This window comes from Lepisosteus platostomus, chromosome 6, assembly GCF_059453375.1.
Source record: "Lepisosteus platostomus isolate fLepPlt1 chromosome 6, fLepPlt1.hap1, whole genome shotgun sequence".
NCBI classification, from domain to species: domain Eukaryota; kingdom Metazoa; phylum Chordata; class Actinopteri; order Semionotiformes; family Lepisosteidae; genus Lepisosteus; species Lepisosteus platostomus.
Genome location: NC_142616.1, coordinates 58,355,930 through 58,379,715, shown reverse-complemented (window position 1 = coordinate 58,379,715; position 23,786 = coordinate 58,355,930). Strand labels below are relative to the sequence as shown.

General features: G+C 43.6%; 2 protein-coding genes and 1 long non-coding RNA gene across 5 annotated transcripts in view; 2 read left to right on the top strand and 1 right to left on the bottom strand.

Annotated features, from left to right (window-relative positions):
- ip6k1 (inositol hexakisphosphate kinase 1) overlaps positions 1-7,234 on the bottom strand; it is a 43,373-nt gene extending 36,139 nt beyond the window's left edge. The window contains exons 1-3 of one of the 3 annotated variants that reach the window (XM_088636628.1): positions 6,489-7,234; positions 6,221-6,400; positions 665-755 (exon numbers count right to left, since the gene is read on the bottom strand). The gene's annotated coding sequence lies outside the window, so the exon portion shown is untranslated. The remainder of the gene's footprint in view (positions 1-664; positions 756-6,220; positions 6,401-6,488) is intronic. The other 2 variants (XM_088636627.1, XM_088636630.1) reach the window with 2 other exon arrangements.
- Positions 7,235-9,004: 1,770 nt separating this feature from the next.
- Positions 9,005-22,571, top strand: ccdc66 (coiled-coil domain containing 66). The gene is made up of 19 exons (XM_088636623.1): positions 9,005-9,165; positions 10,603-10,661; positions 11,420-11,445; positions 11,630-12,062; positions 12,366-12,519; positions 12,797-12,897; positions 13,113-13,237; positions 14,291-14,419; positions 15,995-16,126; positions 16,570-16,808; positions 17,433-17,517; positions 18,046-18,207; positions 18,853-18,997; positions 19,681-19,806; positions 20,339-20,805; positions 20,921-20,976; positions 21,266-21,528; positions 21,989-22,107; positions 22,275-22,571. Exons 1-19 carry the CDS (start codon positions 9,146-9,148, stop codon positions 22,362-22,364), a joined length of 2,931 nt encoding a protein of 976 aa, XP_088492749.1. The 5' UTR covers positions 9,005-9,145; the 3' UTR covers positions 22,365-22,571.
- Positions 17,526-17,885, top strand: LOC148662008 (uncharacterized). The gene is made up of 2 exons (XR_015939649.1): positions 17,526-17,664; positions 17,704-17,885. It is a non-coding gene; the product is annotated as an uncharacterized LOC148662008 (long non-coding RNA).
- Positions 22,572-23,786: the final 1,215 nt, after the last annotated feature.

Here is a 23,786-nt window from a genome sequence, read left to right as displayed (position 1 = left end):
CAAACAATATAACTAAGTTGTAAGGGATTACATTTTTCTCCCATGATCTCCTCCTTCCTTGCAGATGACAACAGTCTTCCACCCTGGACCTGTAAAGAACACACACCTCTCTGTGGCTATATGGCTATCTTCTCCAGAAGCCAATTAACCTATCAGTATGATTTTGAACTGTGGGAGGACACCAGAGCACCCAGAGGAAATCCCCAAGAACACATGTTGGACATACAAACTCCACGTCGTTCACATCCCAGGACTGGTATTGAACCCAGGACGCCAGCGCTGTGAGGTGGCAATGTCAACTGCGCACCAGTGCCATCCAGAACATAGCATTAAAAAATGGTAAGAATACTGAAAGCAACACTCTAAGCCAACTACCTTTGTCCCCCTACCCACAGATGCATGTTTCAGTGTAGGCCCAGCATGCACTTTCATTTCTCATCATTCTTGAAGTACCTCCAGATGAAGACTATCTTCCCTTCCAAGAAATGCAAAGGACTTCCTGGTACCAAGGAGTTAACTAGCCCAGAACGACTTCCCTTCTTAGCAGTAATGCCAGCCAATCAAATCCACTTCTACAGCATAGGCAAATCCAGTGACGAAAGAAAGAATATTTTTCTCCAGAACAGTAAAGTTGAGGAGACTCGTCTCTAGGGCACAGCCTCACCTGAAAACACGCTGCTCCCCGAGAACACTGAGCCAACTTCAGAGTGTCAGAGAGTCCCAGTAGGAACCGTCTCTGAGGAGTCAAGTAAGATCTAGGAATAAAACTAAAATGGATGATCTGATATTCAGGGCTTTGGGAACAACTGCGAAAGATTTAAAACAGGATACGCTGCGTTCTAAAAATGGATGGGTAAAAAAAAAACCTAAACTCTTAAAATTAAAGACTGAAAGCTCGGAGGAAAAAAACTGCAAGCTTGCAACATTTAGTTAGAAAACAACATGTGTTTTCAATAATAATATCACCTTAAAAATAAACAAAATTCTTCACATGTTTTGCTGGGAAACAGCTGTATAACCAATAACAACTGCAAATACATATCTGGAACTAGTAAGTTTGGAACCAGGAACAAAGCTTGCTCCCCAATGGCAATCTTAACAGGTTTTACATTTTACAGGGATTAAACAAGGGCCTAGATAGAATCCTAATGCCATTTGACCCATAAAATGCAAATTTTAAACCCTGTACTTGATAGGGGTGTTTTGGTTTTCACAGGGTAGATGGAGGTACCTGGCTTCCAACAAAATGAAACCCACCCAGTATTGAGTGTACAACTTGTGCGGAGGGGGTTGCCTTAATTTTAAAGTCGGTTGACTTAAATGGCAAAAAATTGCTAGTTAAAGTAGCATCAGCTCAAGATCACCATCAGATCTATTGAAGGTGGGATGGAATGAAAACCAGCAGGGGTGTGGGTCTCTGGGACCAGGATTGGAAACCACTGCGCTAAACGTATGACAGGACGAGAGTCAGCCCACGTCAGTGTGCATCTGTACTTTCTGAGTCAACCTAGAGCCATGTCTGATGCCTGCACCTTTATAAAGGTCAGTTAGTACACAATAAACAGACAGTGTAAACAGGAGGCAGGATACTGTGTGTATTCCCTGGTGGCCTTTTACAGTTTAATTGAATTAGAGAAAGGTTTACGGAGATTACCTATACATGTTTCATCATCAAGGAGAACCGCGTGTGTGGTAAGGACATCATCGCATGCCTATGGAAGCTTAAATTTTTAACAGCTGGTATTAAGACAGCCTATGATATTACACCTGTTCATGGATCAACAATAAAGCTCTGTGCACAAGACTAATTCATCCTCTAAAACTCCAGTAGGCCACAGCTCAGGGTACAGTTGTTGGTTTAGTCAGGGTGCTGCTGTTGTTCCCACATCTAGTCTTACTGACTCCCTGCAAACTAGTCACCCATCTTTGAAAACATTACTTCTCCTACCATGACCTAAACAAATTACTTATCATGGTTCTAACCACAGTGAATTTGCATCTGTTCAAATATGCTCAAATTCACATGTTCAGAAAGAATGGGGATATGCACCAACTGAAAAACAGGAGCAGACCTATATGAGAGTCTTCCTTCTTCTTAAGACAAAAACTCCTGCTGTATTGCACTCATGAAGCATTATATGTTGTAAGAACCCCCAAAAATACACCACTGAGAATTGGCCTTCTTAAGGTTCAGAGAATTCAGCTGAAAACTGGGTCAAAGCAACTTTCAGTTTTATTCTTTTAAGAAGCACAAGATGTTAAACATGCCATGTTGCGGGGGATGGACACCCAGGCTCTGTTAATCTGTTAAGGCAAAATAAAGATTAAAAAAGAAACCAGGCATAGGCTAAATCTTAAAGGGGTACAGTACAACAGTGATGGGAAAATGTTCCAAAAACAAAACCACAGCCGTATTTATGGCACATGGCAGCCGACATTCAAAAATCACTTTCTGCACAAACTAATCAGACTGCAAATGTGACAGATGAAAAAGTGCACAATGTAAATGCCCTGGAAAGTGTATGCACGCAGGAATTGATAAGATTAAATCACTTTATTGGCCAGATACAATTTCTTGTACGAGGAATTTGTCTTTTTGCATACCCCAACTTGCTCTCTGTGAGACACACAGACAGCGAGAGAGGCTTGGGGTCAGAGTGCAGGGTCAGCCATTTATACGACGTCCCTGGAGCAGTTGGGGTTAAGGGCCTTGCTCAGGGGCCCAACGGAGTAGGATTCCTCTGCCGGCCGCAGGACACGAACCGGCAACCTTCCAGCCACAGGCGCAGATCTTTAGCCACAGGCTGGTTTGTAAATTCACATCCTATAAAACCGACACTTTTTAGAGTAAAAAAAACACACGGAGGGAGTGTACTGGGGGATATAATCTCGTATATCTATTATAAATAATAAGAATGGGACACCTTGACTTTCATGAGTTCATGAGCATGCAATTTGTTATGGCACCTACTTCACAGTTTCTTACAGGTAATTGTCTTTTTTTTTGTTGAAAATCATGAACTGTATTTCTCATTCAGTTTCAAATTTGGACTAAGCAAAGCCCCAAACAACAGTCTGAACTGAAAACAAATAACAGCTTTCAATGTAGCGTGACAGCAAGCGTTTTATGAATAAGTCCCAGGGTGAGGACAGCCCTCTTCCATCAGTATGCACAAGATCAGAGACGGGCCGACAGACAGCTCTTCACACATCCTCCTCACCAGCACATGTGCAAGACGATCAGGCATCTTCTGGCTCTGTGGAGATACAGGCCTGGGTGCCGGGGGCACTGCCCTGCCATCAGCCTCTTTGCTCCACCTGGATCACACTTTAGGAACTACTGTAACATGATCTGTTTACTCTTGCTGAAAATAAAGCATATGTTCCACAAACAAAAAATGATAAAACGATGAACACAGGACCGCGAGCGAGGACTCTGTGGAGAATGAAGAAAATCCTGCCATGCTAGCTAGCTGCAATTATTTTTTCTGGGACTTTGCTGAATGGGAGCCTGGCAGTCTGCTTTATGTATGCTGCATGCCTGGTTGAAGTCTCAATCTAGAACTGAAAAGGGCTTTTTCTTTGCTTTTTTTATATAACTTTTTATATGCTTTAAAATGATACTTAGTGTATGTCATATTAAGGGACAAGAGACATGAAAGTCGAAAGAATTTTTGTAGTTGGTAGAGTCCATGAAAATAAGACCTATTTGTTTTCACCAGCTGCTAGTTACAGTTGCATTCGTCAAGAACTCGCACCTACCCAGTAACACAGTGGAAGCCATAACAATTACAGCTGCCCTGCTAAATTTCAAAGGGTCTACACAGAAAATGATTCTCACTGTAGAACCGATCTTCTGCTTGGTTTGTTGTGTGTGTGTGTGGGGAGGTTAAAATTAGATGATCAGTCTTCATAAAGTCAAATGTCTGCGCTACCCAGAATAAGGGATGAAAAAAGTATGGAGGTTCATTTAACACATAGTGCTGCTGTTATCGCACAACCTAGCCTTATTTAACGCTTTGTTTCCTTTATTTAACACTGTCACTGAGCTGCTGGGTTGTCACCTGTGCAGCCACCTCCCTCAGGCTTTGTCAGGGGTCTGATCAAAGGACAGAGGTGTGATCTGACAAGCCTGATCCCCCAGAAAAAGACAGTGCTCCCCAAAGAACAGTTCTACTAAAGTCTACACAGTTACTAAATAGCTCACACGAACCATCTGAACAAAGTTCATCTGCACTGAAGATGGCCATAAAGGATCACACCAGGGATGAAGAACAGCCACCCGCTAACCACTTGCTTTAAAATGATGAATGGGAGAGGGAGCGATCAAGCCCGTCTCTAAAGCCTCAGAGAACATGTGCTTCCTGCATACAATACATGCAGAATTGTTTCAGGTTAAACACCTTTTCATTTACTTTGGGAAAACAAAAATGGGCTGCAGTTTTAGAGTATTTCTATGGATTAGAGAAACTGAAAGCAAACAAGCCCCAGCTTTTGCTGCTGCTAAACCTGATTTGCATTGTCAGGTTTGATACCTTCATCGCTTGTACTCCAGCACTGAACATACCAGCGTGAAGAAAAGATGCTGTTTTAATTCCACGCCCTCACATGAGGAGAGATCCTGAAAAAACAACCAGAGATGCAGGACAGCATCTGGGGTAGAAATATACCACCAAGCATCTTTTTATTTGGAAAAGACCAACTACAAACCGTACCACTCAAAAAGACAGTACACAGTGGTTATAAGGCTAAAAAAGATTCAATATCATCAGTTTATAGTGCAGCTTTTAACTCTGAGTCAGGGATTTTCTTTTACAGCAAGGTTAGTGTGACTATAGCTTTGTGGTAAGCTTCTCTACCTGTCTGTGTGTCTCAGAGAAAGTTAGGGTATGTGAAAAGACAGATTCCTAATACATGAAATTGTATATGGCAAAATAAAGTGATCTTATCTTATCAATTTTCTGCTGGATTTGCACAGAATCTATGACTAGCGATTCCAGTGGGTGAAGGCAACCCCCCTTAACTGTTTTATTACATACCTTTCCAAAAAAGCAGAGAGAGTTACAAGAATAAACCCGAAAACAGAAGAAATTTGCCTAGAAGGCAGAGCAGTCCAAAGGTCTCTTTAAGTTATTTCTCAAACATCAGCTTACCAGAATCAATAAGACTTTCAAATCACATATATTTCACAACAGTCCACAAACCAAAATTTTAAACGAATGCATCTATCAAAAATGTATTAATGACCAGAAGTCACATTTGGCGTGAAATGTGAGGCTTACATAAAACATAGATGTACAGTCCACCCTTGAGCGCTGACAATAAAATGAATTGATCTTAGTAAGTAATATAGTTTAAAATTGTACACTCCATAAGCTGTCTGAAATGTTTTTGCCCCATCTAATTGTCAGAATATTTTTTTAGTTCTAAACGTGATTCTCATTTTTCTAAATCTAAATATGTCCATTGCTGAAGGATGAGTGCATATTGCACGTTTTAGTCCACTACTCACTCATAAATAGACGCCTTGGATTTTAGTGATTACAACAGTAGCAGTACAAGTTGCCACCAGGGAAAGCCAAATTTGCAATGACAGGTTAGTGAAGACAGTAGCCCAAACGTACTGTAGTAAAATCTACTAAAGTGCTATTGGAGAAGTTATACCTTTGTGACCTATCTGGATTATTTTTAATTAGGAAAGAGCCATAATGCAGCATGTATCTAAACGGACATGTTCATATTAACAATAATCTACAACGAAGCATCAACAGCAAGATGAAAAATCTTTAGCCACTTTTATAAATGTATTCAATTAGCGTTATGACTGATGCTGTGTGGAGAACACTGTGCTACGGTTTAGGTGTAAACCTTTCGCGTTAACTGCTCCTCGGACAATTCATTTACTGACTAGTGTAATACGTACTGCAACTGCAACAAGACAGAAAGTGCAATCACAGGATCAAAAAGGGGATTTTACCCCTTGTGCTTCCGTGACACGCACCACCATCACGAAAATGATGGTCGGTCAGTTACGTTCTTGTGGATCGTGCTGCTTATGAAACCCCTCATGCAAATACACCGATTTTCAGAGCAAAACAGAAAAGCACACTCCAAAATGCACCAGTGAATGAACCGAATTGCTCCATTTTACGTCATGTTCATGTCTTACAGTTACATGTGTACAACTACTACACAAACAAAAAAATATATATTTCCTTACCGGCGATATCAGCCCTCTGCTCTGACAGCTCGCAGGTATAGGGTCCACAGCGGGTCAGGGTAGCCCAGACTCTGCCGTACCAAAACAGGCATGCACCAGCAAGAGGTTCAGTATGATATTGTGGCTTCTTCCTCTCGGATGACCTTCTGCAAAACTGACCCTCTGGGTGCTCGGAGCAACCTTTATCGAAACCCAAGACGGATTACAATGTAGTACAATGTAGGATTTATGCATCGGAACATTTTTTTTAAAAAAAACGGCTTCTTACCTTTACAGCTGGAATGCGTACGTCCAGCGAAGCTAGGAAAAATAACAAATGTAGAAAAAAATAATGTACACGAATTTAAAAGCAACCTTTCCAGGGTTAAAAATGGGCCATGCGATGGATAAAAAAATAGTTCCCCCAAGAACTACACCAATAATATATACCGGTGTGATTTACATGCTCCAAACATTTTGCAGCGAGGATACCCTTACCCCGACCTAGAGGGTCTGAGGGGTGACGGATGCCACTGTCAGCCCCGTTTTTTATCAGTCCAACTTTAATAAAACGTCACCCTTTTGACACCCATCGCCCTTCAAAATCCTTCCCGTGGAAGAAACCCGGTTGCGATTGTGACACGGGTGGAGTGGGAGGGGGGGGCTATTTCTTGTTTTCGCTTTCTCTCTCTCTCTCTCTTTCTACTCTCTCAATAATTCAGCTTCCCCATCCCTGCCCCTGCCCAGGGTCCTCGCTTCCACCAGGTTTTTTTTTGGTCTATGACTGTTATTAATAATTTAACTTTTTTTTCTCCCGTTATTTCAATGCACTCAAAACAAAAAAACAAAAACCGCTGCTGTTTCTGGGTTTATGCGATAGAGAGAGGGAGAAAGGATTATCGGTGTCTTCCCCACCAGGGTCTAAGTGCTTCCTTTCTGGCTAGGGAAAAAAAAATAATCAAAGCTATTTTCCTTTTCTGCAACAACAATGGCGGCGCGCAGCCGGGAGAACGGGGTTCCGACGTCATGCGGACGCAGACAGAAGGCGTTGCTCAGGCCCAGTGTCAGCACCCTCCAATCGGAGAGAGAAAAACACAGCGCTGGCGACACCTCTCTCGCCCCAATTGGATACCCAGCTTGGTTGTTATCTCCCTATCGGACACGCCTGATTTCGGATGTGGAAACAACTGTCGAAACGGGGATGTTATGTCAGTCACAGCGAGAAAAAAAAAATGAGACAAATACTATGCCTTATGCAGCACCATTCCTGTATGACAGCTTGGGCTGGTTAGATAGCAAAATTTAAACGGGGCTGGGCCCGGTCATTACTGGTATGGGAGACTCGGAAAACAAAGGTTTCTGCTATGGGACACTGTGTAGTAACTGGATGAGAAAAAAAACCGAGCTTCCTGACTACATTTACCTTACCTACGAAAAGAAATTCCTAATGCAAGAAATTGTATATGGCTAATAAAGTGATCTTATCTATCTTATCTACTCTGAGAGCAGGGATGCTAACCCACTGAACCGGGTATATTCCACTCTGGACATACACTGTCCTGTGGAAATTTACCCTTTAATTCAGTTGATGAAGCAATTTCTCACTTCTCCACATAATCCGCTATTTAGCAGCGCTACTGGTGCATAATGGCTGCTGCACATCCACCTGGTTAAACAAGAGGCGTCATATAACTTCCTTCAGTTATTCTGTTTGTGTTGGCAGCAAGTGGTAGCACTTACAAATAGCTTAAATGCCAACGATTCCAGTACTATAGGCATAACATTCCTGTAGATTTCGTATACGGAACCCTTTTAATTACCAAGAGATTAATACCTGTGATGCAAAGTACTTTTAGTAAGGATCTCCTTTCACTCCTCACCTGTCCCATATCTCAAGCATCGTGTTTAACGACTTTAAGATGAGGGGCCCAGTCGCCTAGTAGAATAATAAATATTCTGTCGCCACCTGCTGGAGAATATTCCCACATTCATAATCCATGCTACTCAGTAAGGAAATAATTAATGATCTTAATACAAGACTCCCACACACACAAACGTTTTTGTTATTACTAATCTGTGATTGGGATACCAGCTCCATCAAAACGTGGATATGTTTCCGTCGTGATTTGGCCAAATACTAGGCAAACTACATGTCGTCTAATGAAATAAAAATGCACTACCAGTCTCTCTTGACATCTTAACACTTATTAGTCGTTACATTATAAAGATATGGCAAAAGTGAGCGTTTGACATTCACGATATTTGATCAGCTTCATTTTGACCTTTGTTTATTCTAATAACCTGCTAACTTTAACGCAGTTACGGTGTTTGATTCAAAGATTCAGTGAAGCAGCAGAGAGCGCACATGGACATAAAGCAGGGAAATCTGAAATATGACACCAGGCCGCTTATTAAATACATCCTTACACTGTAGTCTTAAAAACGCAGTTGTGGTTATTCCGGGTTTTCGGCTTTAACGGCTCTCGTCCAATGCTCTGGATATATTTAACGTTACGAATCACACTGCATTTTTAACATTTTTATTTTTTTAAAAAATAAGGCAAATACAGATGGTTGGAATGGTAAATGTGCTCGGATCTGCATACATCTAATGTGTTTCAAAATAAAAAAAAAATAATGACTGCTGCATAGCAGCCCGGTCATAGTACGACTGAACCACCCACGTAACGTGCGGTTCTTTCAGTCTCCACAAAATTGAACTACAGTATGAAAAGAAGGAGCTTTCTGATTCGCTGTTCGCCCTCAGATGGTCGGATCGGCGCGCTTATAGGCAGACAGTTTATTAACGGTGGCCAGCAACCGACGTACACAAGAAAACTCCAGGAAGTGATGTCGTGCGAACGCGAGTTCTTTTGTGTTGTTTGATTAAAGCATGAAAAATCATTTCACGGCACTCGCTCCTCTTACAGTTTTTCATGCGCGCAGATGAAAGACATGAATCTTGGGTGAGTGTTTTGGTCGCTGCCGTTTCGTGACACGCTGTCTTTCTTTGCACCCTCGGTGTTTTCAGCAGGTGAAAGCAGATTAGCAGCGCAGGATATGGGGCATATTTCCCCTATGCAGAAGGAGATTTAACCATAGTCATGGCCGTTGTCCGGGTGACCAAAGAACAGATGATGAGTTAAATTCGTTCTCATTTTTAGATTGGAAATTCGTGTTCTGACACGGTATTGGGGTCCTGACGTAGGACTTTGTATTAACATCGATTTAGCCTCATTTTATAATCATTTGCATTCGTTTGCTTATTCTGATTTGTAAATAAAATGAAATTTGATTACATTATAGCTGTATGAATGTGTACGGGCTCCACACCTAATTAAAGGGAGAAACCTGTTCGCGTCAAGAATAATTCACCTTTTAAAACATTGACTTCAATTCTTATTTATGAATAAAGTATCTGTACAAACATTCAAACGTGACGCATTGGGGAAAAAATGGAATATTTCGGTGTTAAACGCTCAGCAATGTGTGTATAGGACCAATAATTCTCGAAGAACAAATACGATGTATGGTAATGACTGATTATTCTGGTATACTATTATAATATAAGCCCTTTAACTGTCCATTCCGAACTGAGCCCTAGTAACAGTCTGCCATCATGAGAGCAATTATTTTAACTGAGAATCAAAGCGATGTCATGCTCTCCGTTTTAATTACGGGTAGCTGTCGTTATTGTATTTGCATTCGGTTGAAAGCGTTGCACAAGCAAGTTATCTTATAACTCACTGCTGTGAGTACAGCGATACAAATGAGTGCAACTTCGATTCAATCCAATCGGATTCAGCGATAGGTCTTCTAGTAATGATAATTGGGAAGGTCGCAAATTGAGGAACACCACGCATTTTCAAGCAATTAATTCCCACAGGAAAGTGATTCAATATTTGGTTCTGGGAGATTTGCCTCCAGTTCTGTTTGTACAAATATTGTACTGCCAGTCGAACTTTTAGTAACATTTTGACCCAGACCAATAAAAATTGATCGTTTTGAATTGGAAGATTCTTGCAATTCTGAAACTTTTCCACATTCTTAATATATCTAATAGCTGGTGTGCAATACTACTTTTATAACTGTTGATATTAAGAGCAATTTCACGAAAAAAAGATATTTAATATTGAAAACAAACTCTGGGGGTATATTAATCAGCTAATTCATATACAGAGAAGGCTGTTTGCCCATCATGAAAAGAAGGAACCTGAGTTTGTCTTCTGCATTAAAAGAAAACCTTTTCAAATCTTTTGCTGACTGTGTAAAACAAAATGACCAGAGCACATTTAAAAGGCTGCACTGTATGTAGAAGGCACAATACCAAAAACCAGTCACTTGCAGTATTGCTAGACATATTTACACAATGTGAAAGAAGTGAGTAACTGTTTCTTTCCCAGGGATGGTCTGAAGTTTGAAATTCAGGATGGGAAACCCAAGCTCATTTTGTCAAATTATGGTAAGTGTGCACAAGTAAAACCAAGCATCCTATTCTGAATTATTACTGAGCATTTATTCAGGATTGTGACCTCATCAGCTTCTGGAAAGTGAAAGGTTTCTCGGCTTCAACTCGCATGTATTCTTTTAAACTGAAGTGTGGCCTTTTGATATCGCGTCTTTGGAACAATGATTTCAGTTGTTCTTTTTTAAATGCACTGATTGTTGAACAGCATTTTTAACAATCTTAATCATCCCAAAGTATTTACATCATTGCTGTGACACTGTTAAACAGCAATGTATTATGTGTAGTTTGTTTTTGTATGGGGAAAAATAAGGAAATAGTTAACAATCCTGTTAAATTCTGTGAAATTTGAGCTGAAGACAAATCCATAAGTATAGCGATGCATGAGCATTTTGTGTACTGCAATAAAACGTCATCTCTTTTCGGCCTGGTCTGTTGTGCCAGCGTTTGAGAACTTGTATTTCTAAAGTTTATATTCATATTATCAAGTGGTTTCAAAATCCAGATATAAAATGCTAATTTTGTATTGTAGTCTGAGCATACAGTTGGACTACATTCACTTTGTATGCAATTTTTTAGCTGCTTGAGTCTTTTGTATATTAATGCCAGTTTGTCTGCAAATCAATGAGGAGAAGGTTAGACATGGCCTGTCACATAGAAAGGCCATTTAAAAGTCAAACATTTAAAAGTATTTGTGTTTGTTTCATGTACTGTTTTACTACCACATTTTTATGACTGGATTCTCCTTGTTGCAGGGTTAGAACATAAAAATTCAAAGAAGGTAAGTGTGCTTCTTTGATTTTGACCCTTAACTGAAATTTGATCTTAAGATTTTAAAAGATTTCACCTTCAGTAACATTTTTAATGTTACCCCAATAGAAGATAATGTTAGAAACTACAAATATGACTGTGCTCTGTAACGTATTCCCCCAAAAAATAATTTCTCCTTTTTGGGGGGGAGGAAGATTAATTACCGGGCGAGGACACAAAAAGTCCCATTGAAGTCAAAGCAGGTGGCCGAGGAGCTGGGAACCGAGAAGGCCCAGAGAGCCCCAGTGAAACGCACGGGGCCGAAGACGACAGCTTCTGAAGCAGAGGTCGTCGAGCTTGAAAGCCGGGAAGGCTTAAAGGTTCCCGGGAAAGCAGGGGTGGGCACAGTGAAAGAGAACCCCCAAACGGGGCGCATTCATACCACAGCCGCAGTCAAGACACAGACAAACAAGAGGACCGAGGGGCCCAGGCAGCCCATCTCGGGACCCCGGAAGGTGTCGGCAGAGACTCTGAGAGAAAGTCTAGTCTGCCTGACCCAGGAGCAGCTCCAGCAGATCCTCAGCACCATCAGCCAGGCATCACGGAGCGTCCCCCGAGACCCGAGTGCACATAGCCAACCTCCACCAGGTGAGCATTCCCCCTCGGAGCACCCGTTGGGCCAGTTGTACAGTTTATACCACTTTTTAGCTGTCAGTCATTCTGCATCTATTTTCAACATGGATTTGAAAGCTGTTTTGCAAAATGGCTTGTCTCAAAAATCAATGGGCAATCACAAAAAAATTACCAGCTGCCATTGCGGAGCCAGTAGCATGAGGAACTGGTTCCTGCTCCGTCTTGCCGTTCCCTGGCAGAATGGCTGAATGTGAGGCATCTGGGGACTTTTGCTGGCTGAAAAATAGCTGCAATCATAGTTTCTCTTTCTGCTTACAGGATCTGGAGGAGAAACAAAAGAAGTCGCTGCCAGCAGTGGGGACTCTAAAGATGAGACTGCAGGAGGTCTCCCACAGGACAGCCCACGCCCCAGTTCTCACTCCACAAAAAGCGCTGGTGAAGAAAATGTACCTGACCCTGGCAAAGACGACCGGTAGGTTTGGACCAACTGGATTGGAAAACCATTCAGCTTCTTTTGTTCAATTGCACTGCCATTGAAAGTTATTGTAGATCTAGGGGAAGGTGTTTTAAAGAGGAAAAACGTTGAGGTTATTTGGTCCTAAATTACAACCTTAAGATGGGTTTGGAAAGGGTAGCAAGAACATCTACAGTATGAAGAAACCATCTGAATTTCACTCAGATGTCCTAAAGAACTTGAGATTTCACTTTTGGCTAATGCTCGTACCTTGCTTTGTGTGTCTTGTGCCCAGGGTAATTCTGCACACCTCTGGTCTCTTCAGCACCCTGGGGGAAAGAGAGAGGGAGAGAGATGCCCTGGAGGCAAAAAGAGCCCACTGGAAGAAGGAGCTAGGTGACTATGGAGAGGTTTCTGTGCAGTATTGCATAACCACACACCCTTCATTAACCGTAATCAGCTCTTTAATTCTGGGATGATTAGTTTTTCCAACTGGAGTGAGCGAGAGGGGGAGGTGGAGTATCTGGGATCTGTGACCAGATGGTAGAGGTCTTTGTGCATGAGCTGCTTCCCGGTTATTACTGACTTGGATCTCTGCTTGTGTTCTCTAGATGAACAGATGGCCCTCAAGAAGCAACAGAAAGACCCCTCTGATCCACTCACAGAATATAACCCTTGGGGCAAACTTGGGGCTGGGGCTCCTGCCAAACCCAATGCTGGGAGTGCACAAACTAGGGTACGTTGAATTTCTCTCCTTCTGACATTTGCAGTCTTCCCACTATGACAATATCAAAACAAATCCTTGAAGTGCTTTCCTGTGCCATCTCCTGCAGTCCCAGTTGCCGTGAACTGCGAGTTGCATATTACCAGGAGATGACCCTGTGGTTAATGTACTTGTAGATCATTTGCATGATAAACTTGTTCCCGATTGCAATGAACCTTTTATTAAAGGATTTACACCCCGTAGAAATGGCTATGTAATGTAGTCCAGCAGCCTCCTGAGATTAAAGACAGTATTAACTCAGGCAGAAATGAAGAGCTTTCAGGCTTATTGCTAAGTATTCAATGACTATTTGATTGAGCCAGATATTTAAACTGCTTTATAATGGTGACTGGAATTGTGGTAAACTAAATCATAATGTGAATGGATTTTGGAATGTCACGGCTATTGTGAAATATGTGGCAAGTTATATTAACATAATTGCTGAACCACCTATCTTAAAAGACATTCCTTTATCAAACAAGACTGCCCACAGATGTACTGTATTTTTTTTTAGTTGGCTTCTGTTCTCAGCTGCCTGTCAAGGAAAGCAGATTTGACCGTGCCCGCTAGCATGGCCCGTGCCTAAATCCACTGCAGAGTTGTCGTCATTTGAACTCTTTGAGGCATCCCCCAGAGACTGAATATGGTTATTAAGGAAAAAAGAGCTGTTGTGCATAATTTGGGTCGCTGTTACTGTTTATGGTTGCCTTGGTACCGACAACATGAACATTTTTTTTTCTGATAAATTGTATTTGTTGGTATGTTTTCTCGGTGAACGCCTGGATTGTTAGAATTGAATAATCAGCAGTAAACCTTCCCAGATTACATGGCTTTTTTTGTATGTTTCCAGATATATTTGTCTATCAGCATATCTGAAAAATGCCCAAATATTTAGTCTACTTTGCTCGTCTTGCTAATTTAGCTCACAAAATGATTTGCATAGCTCTGTCTTGCCTAATGCAAGAAAGACCTCTCCAACGGTGCCTGTGAAGTCCTGTCTACAGGAAAGATATGTGTCTGATGCAGAGTGAAGAGGAGAGGACAGTGAAGACTGCCACAGGCCTGAAGAGCACACACACGGAGCCCACAGCCCAGAGCTACAGTTTCAGCCACCCGGACCTGCCAGCAGCTATCCGATCCGCCTTCGTCCTGGGGGTACTGCCTTTCCCATGCCGCTATATTTCACACACATTCTAAAAGCATACCCACAATAGGAGTGCAGTGGAAAGGATGCAGTGTATTTATACAATCCCTAATACGATTTGACTAGAAGAAACGTCATCTTTGTCATTTTCTGACTGCATAGTCCTGGTGTGTCTTGCAGTGGTAACAGGCTGAGCAGAGCAGACTTGACTTTCTCCCGATCCTCTTCCTGAGGTACTCCCAGGGGTGTTCTTAGGGCAGCTGAGAAACATAATCCGTGTCCCGGGCTCTCTTCCCAATGGATTGTGCCGGATACACCTCCAGCAAGAGGCACCTGGGTGGCATCCTCACCAGATGCCCGAGCCACCTCAACTGGCTTACTCAATCCAGAGGAGCAACAGCTCGACTCGAGGGTCCTTCTGGCCCACAGAGCTCCTCACCCTGTATACTTACCTGTGTAATTTTAAGTGTCGCACAGGAGACCAGGGTTCCATCCTTGGATCGCCACCTTGTCCTGGTGAAGTAGCCTTGGCGCTGTGTTGTCGGGATTTTTGTGCTCCTGTTAGGATTACCCTTGGCACAACGGTTAGAGGTGAGGGGGCAAACAAATCCAAACTAACCCTGCCCTGATTAAGGACACCCTGACCCACCCCTGGTGTCAGGACTGGGGGTGGTGGCCCGGCTCAGCCTGAAATGGTGATGTGAAGCTGTCATGTGGGCTCATCACCCATAAGGCAAAGGATGCCGGGCAAGTGACATGAGCATGACCAATCTAGACGGACATATTAAACCAGGATAGTGTATTTTTAACTGTCCCTTACAAGCATGAAAAACGCATACATTTGCGTGTCCACTGCTGGAACTGACTCCCTCACCGTACATTTGATGTGACTCATTCTGGCAGCAGCAGAATGAATTCTAAAAAGTTTAAAGAATTGTTTTGGCTCCTTATGTTGAAGAAAATGCTCTCTTACATACTGGGCGGCTCTTTGCCATCCATGCATGACCATGAGCCACAAGTCAATTTCTACATTTAAATTAAATGGAGCATCCATTTTACATGTTTAAGAAAAACACCGAAGTGGAACACCTCAAGAAAAGGCAAGAAACTAGTGACTGAAGCAAAGCTTCCCAGTATTATTCACTGGCATTCAGTGGCTTGAACACAACATTCATATTCTAATATGATTAAATATGTGCATGCAATTACCTAAAAAGTAAATGTATATTACACCGAATCTTTCAGTCCTATTAATCATGTGATCAAGAATACAAATGAAGTAAATACAGCACCCTCCAGTACAGTATTGGGGTTGCAATCCTGAAACACCTTTGTGCACTACAGTCTAGCACCTTGTCCTGATTTGCCATCCGTCTCTATGCTTTATCACTGTTTGATTTGCAGATGTTCTGCTATGTTTTGTGGTGTGCCAATGTATGCATTTTAAATGACACCCAGTTCACATAAAGATCTAGCTTCATGCATGCTTCGCACCTTTGAAAACTTGTGTTTTCGCCAAAAGCTTTGACAGAGGGCAGTACTTAATGCCCTTGGTGGTCGGCAAAAGCATCTATATTGCACTGCAGGAGGCTGCCCCCCTGGAGCACGCCTTCAGTGCCAAGAAGAGGGAGCAGCAGAGACAGTGGCTGCAGGAGCTTGACAAACAGAGGGAGGAGGCGAAACTGCGCAAGATCCAGGAGAAGAGCGACAAAAGCCAGGTAACTCCGAGCTTCTTGCTGCCCCCTAGCTGAAACACAGCATAGTGCAGCTCACCTTGTTTCCAAGATCTACACTCTAGCACAAAACCATATTGATAGTTTCCCTAACATGTACTTACAGTATGTTTGTGTGTCTATAAACTACAAGATAATGGAGGTGCAAGCTAGACCCAGCTATTGCAGTAGCTCTGTTCTGCCCCTTCTGATTTCACACAGAATATGCAAGATGATTTTTGTTTGTTTGTTTTTTTTAATGTGGAGGATTTAATCTTTGCAAAAATCTTACTATTGCTAATTGCGCTCCTGGTTACATTTACGTTTCATAATAAGAGTACCATATTGTGGCCCTCTTTTTTTTTTTTATGTCTTCATGGATGCATTAAAAACGGAATTGGCCCACAACTTCTTCGATTAATGGTGTGGCTCCCTCCTCCTATCTCCAGGCTGAAGACCATGACCGCTGGGCCATGCACTTCGATTCTCTTCAGAAAAGGATCCCTCTCCAGCTTCCCCTGGCCTGTGAGACTGTGAACCCTGAGCAGCTGAGCCCCCCCTCCAGCACCTACCCCTTGTCACCTTTGGGTGCCCCGTCTGTGGCCTGTGACAGTGCCATCCACGTGGGGGAAGACAGTATGGGCAGGGCGAGTGTGGACACTACAGTGGGGACCACACAAAAGAACAGGTCAGCACACCACCTAATAACCCTGGTCCTGCCGGTACTGGTCTGATTTGACAGTGACATACGTGGAGCTTTAAGAAAGAGGGAAATATTCCACTTTCTCCAAGAGTGCCCATTCTAAACATCACTGGCTCGCCCTATGCAGCAGCTAATTTTTTTACTCTGTTTCGCAGTATAAATGTCTACTAATGACCCTCATCATGGAGTCTTTTTCATCCTAAGCTGTCACTTTAAGCGACTATACTTGTTTGCCTATAAACTGTATTTGAGAAAAAGTGGAGAAGACCATGAACCTCCAAACTATTCATAAATAATAGAATAGAGAAAATAGAAAAGAGTTTATGATTTGCAAATGAAGCATTTTTATACATTCTAGATTTTAACTTGGAAGCAAAATGACTTGATTTTTCCAAATTAATTATTTCCATGTTAAATGCAACGACTTTCAAGGCAGAAGAGCTGTTACTGGAGTTTAAATCTGCTCAGTACTTCATTAAAAAAAGATGCTGAGGAATTGGAAGTCCTGGAGATGTCAGAAGTTTTGCACATGTAGATCTAATCATGGTTTTCAAAGGGGAGTCCTGGTTTTAGCACTTTGCTGTGTAATGGAGAGGTCTGTCTGTACAGCTACCTGCGCACAATGACTGCACTGCTGGATCCCGCCCAGATCGACGAGCGAGAGAGGAAGAAGCTGAAGCAGCTGGAGCATCAGGTAGCCCCGAAAACAACCCCGAAATTACTGCGCACTTTCCCGGACGCTCTTGCCTTTCTCGTGTAACGAATACGCCCTTGCGTATAATGGGGATCTCACCCGCCTGGGCTGAGGGAGAACTCCTTTAGCTCAGCCGGCAAGTTCCCTGTGGCGCGACGCCGGAGACTCGGGTTCGTGCCCAGGCAGTGAGGGATGAACTGGTGGGGCAGGAGCGACAAGGGCGGAAACCCAAAGAACCATTACAATGGTGGCCCGTACGGGGATGGCCCTTCGCCGAGGACGGTGAATTAAGCAGGGGGAGAATGTAACGAATAAGCCCCTAAGGATAACGGGGATTTCAGCCGCCCGGGCTGAGGGAGAACTCCTTTAGCTCAGCCGGCAAGTTCCGTTGCGTGACGCCGGAGACCCGGGTTCACGCCCAGGCAGTGAGGGACAAACTATTGCACTCGCCGCACGCTTGGTAACGCCACTCTCGCCTTCCCATTCCCCCCCCTCTCCCGGCGGGCGGGCCTGTCTTCTCGGGGGCAGCGCGCTATCGAGGCCCAGGTGGCCGAGCGGCGCCAGCAGCGGGAGCTGGAGGAGCAGGCGCGCAGGGCGGAGGAGCAGGCGGAGGAGCTGCGGCTGGCCCGCGAGAGAGAGCGGCTGCACCAGCAGTACGAGAACGACGAGCTGCAGCAGAGACGGAAGGAGGTGAGAGAGCCACAGAGGTAGCCCGTTCACGCCCGCGTCATGTGGCACAGGGCAAATAATCGCTTTAAGGTACCACATATTTTAATATGCTGAGGGGTTCAGTCCAAGTGTTTTTTTGCTTATGTATCCTTATATAGAAATTAATAGAAAAATGGTGCCAAAAACTTTGGTGGTTTTCTGGCCTTGAAATTTGGTTAACCAGAAAATGGGATCTTTACCACCTGAGCTGCTTGCATATTCTAAGGTCCAACAAGGCTGAGAGATCAGAGCAACCTTGATTTGTTTTAGTTCAGCTATAATCCACAGCATAGCAGTAGCAACGAATATGATATTGGAATGGGGGAAACCAGAGATCATTATGAACCAACTTTTGGGAGAAATGTTACCATTTCCTGCCCAACGCTAGCTCTCAAACACAGCAGGGTAGAAACGATTATTTCTCAGCACTTGTCATACTAAAACAGCACTGCAATGCCCACTTCCTCGACCGACGCAGCCGTCGTCCCTCGACCATTCGATCTGACGGTTGTCTTCGAAGCCAAGCCCAAACGGGTCAATAAATGTCCCTTCTTAATTGCGATCTTTATCTTGAGAACTCCGAGTTGTAGCCCTCCCCTAAGGCGTATCAGTTTGACCTGCCTGCAGGAGTTGCAGACACGCAAGACGGAGGAGCTGTACATGAGTGTGCAGCGGGCCCAGGAGCAGGCCCTCAAGGACAAGCAGCAGCAGCGCATCAGGGACCTGGCCAGGAAAGGACACGATGTCACCAACCTGCAGAGGGGGCTGGAGGGTACGTATGTGCTGCACTGCCATCTCTTTCTCTTGTATGTTGCCGGTCATGCGAATTCAGTAGGGGGGATTCGGGGGGTCTTGACCAAGACTTTCCTGTGACCATCTCTTCTAATTCTGAACCTTGTCCAGCTTTTATTTTTCAAGATCTGTGGAATTTTCCACTGGGGTTTTGCTCCCTGTCCTCCCTGGTTGGTAATAAGTTGAAAAAGCCTAATGAAATTATTTGTTAGCACTGGTAGGTGCTGTTTATTCCTCAAGGGGGTAAAGTTCTTTTCCCCAGTTCTCTTTAGAATAGTTCAGTCAAGCCCTTCTTCATGCAGGAAAGAGGTGTGAATTGTATCTTGAGCTTAATTGTTGATGAATGCAGTGCCGCAAGGGAGAAGATGCGGTGGAGGGATGGCTAATATTACATACAGGTTGGCAGAAATAGGTAACATTTTGTTTTGATTTTTTTTTTAAACAGCCATTTAAAAACTCTTAGTGGTAGCAGTGATGCTTACCCAAAAATATATACTATTCACTATTTTGCATGAAGAAAGGTTCTTAAAATGGAACAGGGTTTTTGTGAGAGATGTAAAATATCTTGGCCTTTTGCCTGAGTAAAGGGCTGGAATTGAAACTGGCCTTAAAATGCGCTGCTGTAACAGAACCGAAGGCAAGCTTGTGACCTTTTTGTTTTAGGCTCTACAAGCAGGGAAATCATCCCAGGCAGTTGCTGTACCCGAGAGGAAGCAGAAGCCCCTGAAGATATAAACCAAGAGAATCCCACTGCCGAGTCTCCTAGGAAAGACACAGCAGTGCAAACAGGTATGCCAATGTACACTGTCGACATGACCACACAGCGCTCTGGCATTTACCCTGCTTAAAAAGGACTCCCCCATTTAAACTGGACAGCCTCGATAAAGCAATACAAGTGACCACCATGTAATGCTGGTTAACGTAGAGCCAAGAGCAGAGAAAAGAGAACAGGAAAGTTCTACTACTTTATTCTTAAGACTAGTATCTTTTGCTGTATCAGATGTTTGTTTTTGTTTAGTAAAACACGCTTAAAATAGTTTTGGACACATCTCATTTTCCCCCAAGCTGAATGGAACACTAAGACATTGAGGACTGAAGCCTGATTTCACACTTAAACCAAATCAGAAAGGCCCTAAACTGCCATTTAAAACTGCATTTTAATTGTAAATGGGGGGGGGGGGGAGTACAAAAAATATTTTACTGAAGATGCAAACATTTCTAGTCAAGAGGGAGCAACAAGGAGTTCATTGAATAGAACAACGTCACTATGCAGCGGTGCAGGAATGAGAGAGTCTGACAGTGAATGTCTCTGTGTGCGCAGACCTAGAAATGCTGAACATGGGTTTAGAAGCCGCCCCTGCAGCAGATGGAGGACTACTGCCTCAGACACCAGAGATCCCCACAGAGTACAGGCACCTGCACAGCGCCAAGAAGGCCAAGAGGGAGCCCAGGGTGATGGGGAAGGAGAACGTGTACCGGGAGCAGGGAGACCTGTATGAGGCCTTTGCTGGGACGGGCAGGAGGCAGGGCCAGAGTGGCCCAAGAGAAGAGAGGAAGCCCGGGTGGAACACCCAGAAGCCCAGCAGACCCTTTGTCCCAGCCTCCGAGCGCTACCCGCACGGGCTGCAGCAGGAGAGGCAGGAGAGCCGGCTGCGCAGACAGCTGGAGCTGCTCACGCTGGCGGAGAGGAACGCCCCCTCCAGGCCAGCTGCCGGGCTGCCGTCTCCTCCCCCTTCCCAGCAGCCCCCACAGCCTGCACCCAGGCTCCGCCCCCCCACCCACAGGAAGGTACAGCTCCCGGACCCCCGCCGTCCTTTCCGTCTGCTTGCCTTTCACAAATTCTTCTACACCTGTCTGATTTTGTGTATTTTGGTTTCTTTTGTTATGTTTTGTTTTTCCAAAGGAAGAACATTTGCAAAGAAACCTACTGAAGCACACAAATCCATATGCAGACAACAGGTACAGTTAAATTAGCCAGTTCAAGATGGAGCCTTTGAAAACTTCCACCTCCCCCAAAAGTGAACTTTACTCCCGAGAATTCAGGCTGAACCTAAAGAAATCAGCACCGTTTTAGAGCTAGCAAGGATCTCTTCACGCAAGTAATTGTTTTTGTTCCTATATAGATATATCAAGTTTTGTTTGAAAACTTCCAAACTGTACTCCTTTAGAAACAGATTTATGCAGGCCGCAAAGAGCATCCCTCTGTGTGCAGTAAGCTGAACGTCCCTTCTCTGCGTGCTGTGTGCAGGGCCTCCTCTCCCCCAGTTCCTGCAGTGAAGCACCGACTCCAGCAGATGCACTACAGACCAGTGAACCCCTCTCAACCCGTTGCCCAGGCTTCGCCGGCCTCCACCGCAGCGCTGCAGGACCGCCGCTGTACCCCAGCACCACCAGTGCCCATTGAGCGGCCTCCTTCATCCCACTTCGTCCCCTACGTCCGCACAGATGAGGTGTACCAGCTCGATCCCCATGCCCCCCTCTCCAGACCCCCCACAAGGGGACTGCACCATGGTAAGAGGGAAGAACACATCAATACACAAGCTTGCTCGTGGCCTCGTTAAGAGATTGGATTGAATGTAGCTCTGGGGAAAACACCGAGTGTACTGGAAAGGATATCATTGTTCATAATGAAATGTAGGGTCTCGTATTCTTGAAGAGTTCTACTTTTCACATGCACAAAAAGTATAATCTTGAAACTCAAAGTACAAGGCCATCTGAGTCATATTCTTTAAAAAAACATGTCTTATCCTTTTAAATATAAGCTTAACTATTTGTTCAGTGGTTAATAAAGGATGAATCTAAATATATGGAGAAAAATGCCCTTTAATCTGTTAGAGGGCTTTGATTTAAGCTGTACTATGTCCAGCTGCACTTGACTAGAATATTCCTAGAGTTTAGAGTGCACAGTCAATGAGCAAGCTTCCTTTCGTGTACACTAATACCTCCTGTTACCTGTGTGTGTTATGTTAAGGTGAACACCCCCAGCCTACTGCTCCCAGTCACGGCCGAGACCCTCTGCTGCACCCAGAGCTACTGAAGAACCGAGATAGACAGCAGGCCATTCTCAAAGGGCTGTCGGAGCTGCGCCAGGTAATATCGGGGTCCAATCTCCAGGGGAACCTAATTAGAAACAAGTGATGGCTCATCCCTAGTCATGTCACCGCTGTATTCCCTAGCAGTTGTGGAAGACTCTAGCAGAGCACTTGAGAGCCGATGATGAAAGGTCAGTATGGTAAGAAAATCTGTTTGATTTTCAGGGACTGCTGCAGAAGCAGAGAGAACTGGAGTCAGGATTCAGCCCTCTGCTGCTTCACCAAGAGGAAAACCCACCTCTTTCCTTCCAGTAACTGGAGTGTTGCTGCTGGAGATGAGGACTACCTTCCTGTGATGAAGAACCAGCAGCACTTTAGCACAGAACTGAAACAAGAGGATTCATAGGGAAACAGGACAGAGCTGCTTATTATAGCAGCAAAGAAGCAAGACCAGTATTTATAGTATTGCAGTGAGTGGGGTGAATGTAGAGGGAATTAAATTGTCATTTAAAAAAAATCAAAGATGCTGTGAAGATCATTGTACTGTAAGTTGGTTATTCTAGAAATGTATTATTTATTAAAAACAAGTTTGCTAACCATAAAAGGGTTTAAGTGTTTAACACTACTGAATTATAGCTGAATTTTATATGTAGAAACCCTAAAATCCATCTTCTGTTGATTTTTAATAAATAAAATTGTCAGAAACATCATTTCACAGCCAGTGTGGTAAACTTCCCTGTAGGTAGGAGATAAAGAATCTCTTCAGATTATCTGTCTTTCTAAAGTACAGCCACTGCATTTTAGGGTAAGGGTTCAAATTATTCACTAGTCAAAAAAAAGATCGGAAAATAAACAAACTCCATCAGCTCCCCCACATTCAGTGTAGTACACTAAGCTTTATAGATTTCCACAGGTAGCTTGGGCTGGTAATGTGGAAAAAGGAATTTGAGCAACTTTGATAACAGATCCAGACTCGCTTGGAGGCAGGTCTTAATCACAACACTAAGGCCCTGCTCTAGTAATGTGAGGACAACTGCTCACCACCTCACGAACCATTCTTGCCATTCTTATGAAAGGTGGGCTTTGCACCCTGTGCTTCATTGCTCTCAGATTTCCACTAATTGCAGACAGTCGTGACCGGACACCTCAACAATAGTCCCGTTCAGCAGCCACCGCTGTAGCAAGGGATGCAGGTTTTTGACAATTTCTTAGTAATACTTTCTAAAACACAGAAAAACATCAGCTTGTACAGGTTAGATCTAGTGCTTCACTACTCCTGCAAGATGCAGTCATGTAGCCCTCCCAACTTATAAACCTTTAAGTAATGAAATGGAAAGGATTATACTAGCCTCCTAAGAAATTGGAGATAAACAAGGAGTTTGGATTATTATCTATGTGCGGCTCTTGCCACTGGTCAAAGCGGAAAATGTTCACAAAGAACAGTGCCTTTTAAAACAGCACTGAGTAGAACAATTGGAAGTAAAAACCTTCACTTTTCAAGTGAAAATTACATGTATATCCCTGTTAACCTTGATTATAGAGATCCTTGCTTCCTTTTGGTAGATGTTACAAATGAAGAGGACTTCCATCTACTGTACACCACTATTTGCAGACAACGTTTTTGTGCTTGGTTGACGTTGAAGTCTGCTAATGAACTGAAGTTAATTGATGCAAGAGTCTTTCTAGGGTTTCTAGAAATTATGCCCCATCTGTGCTTTCTGGGAGGCTAGTATTGTA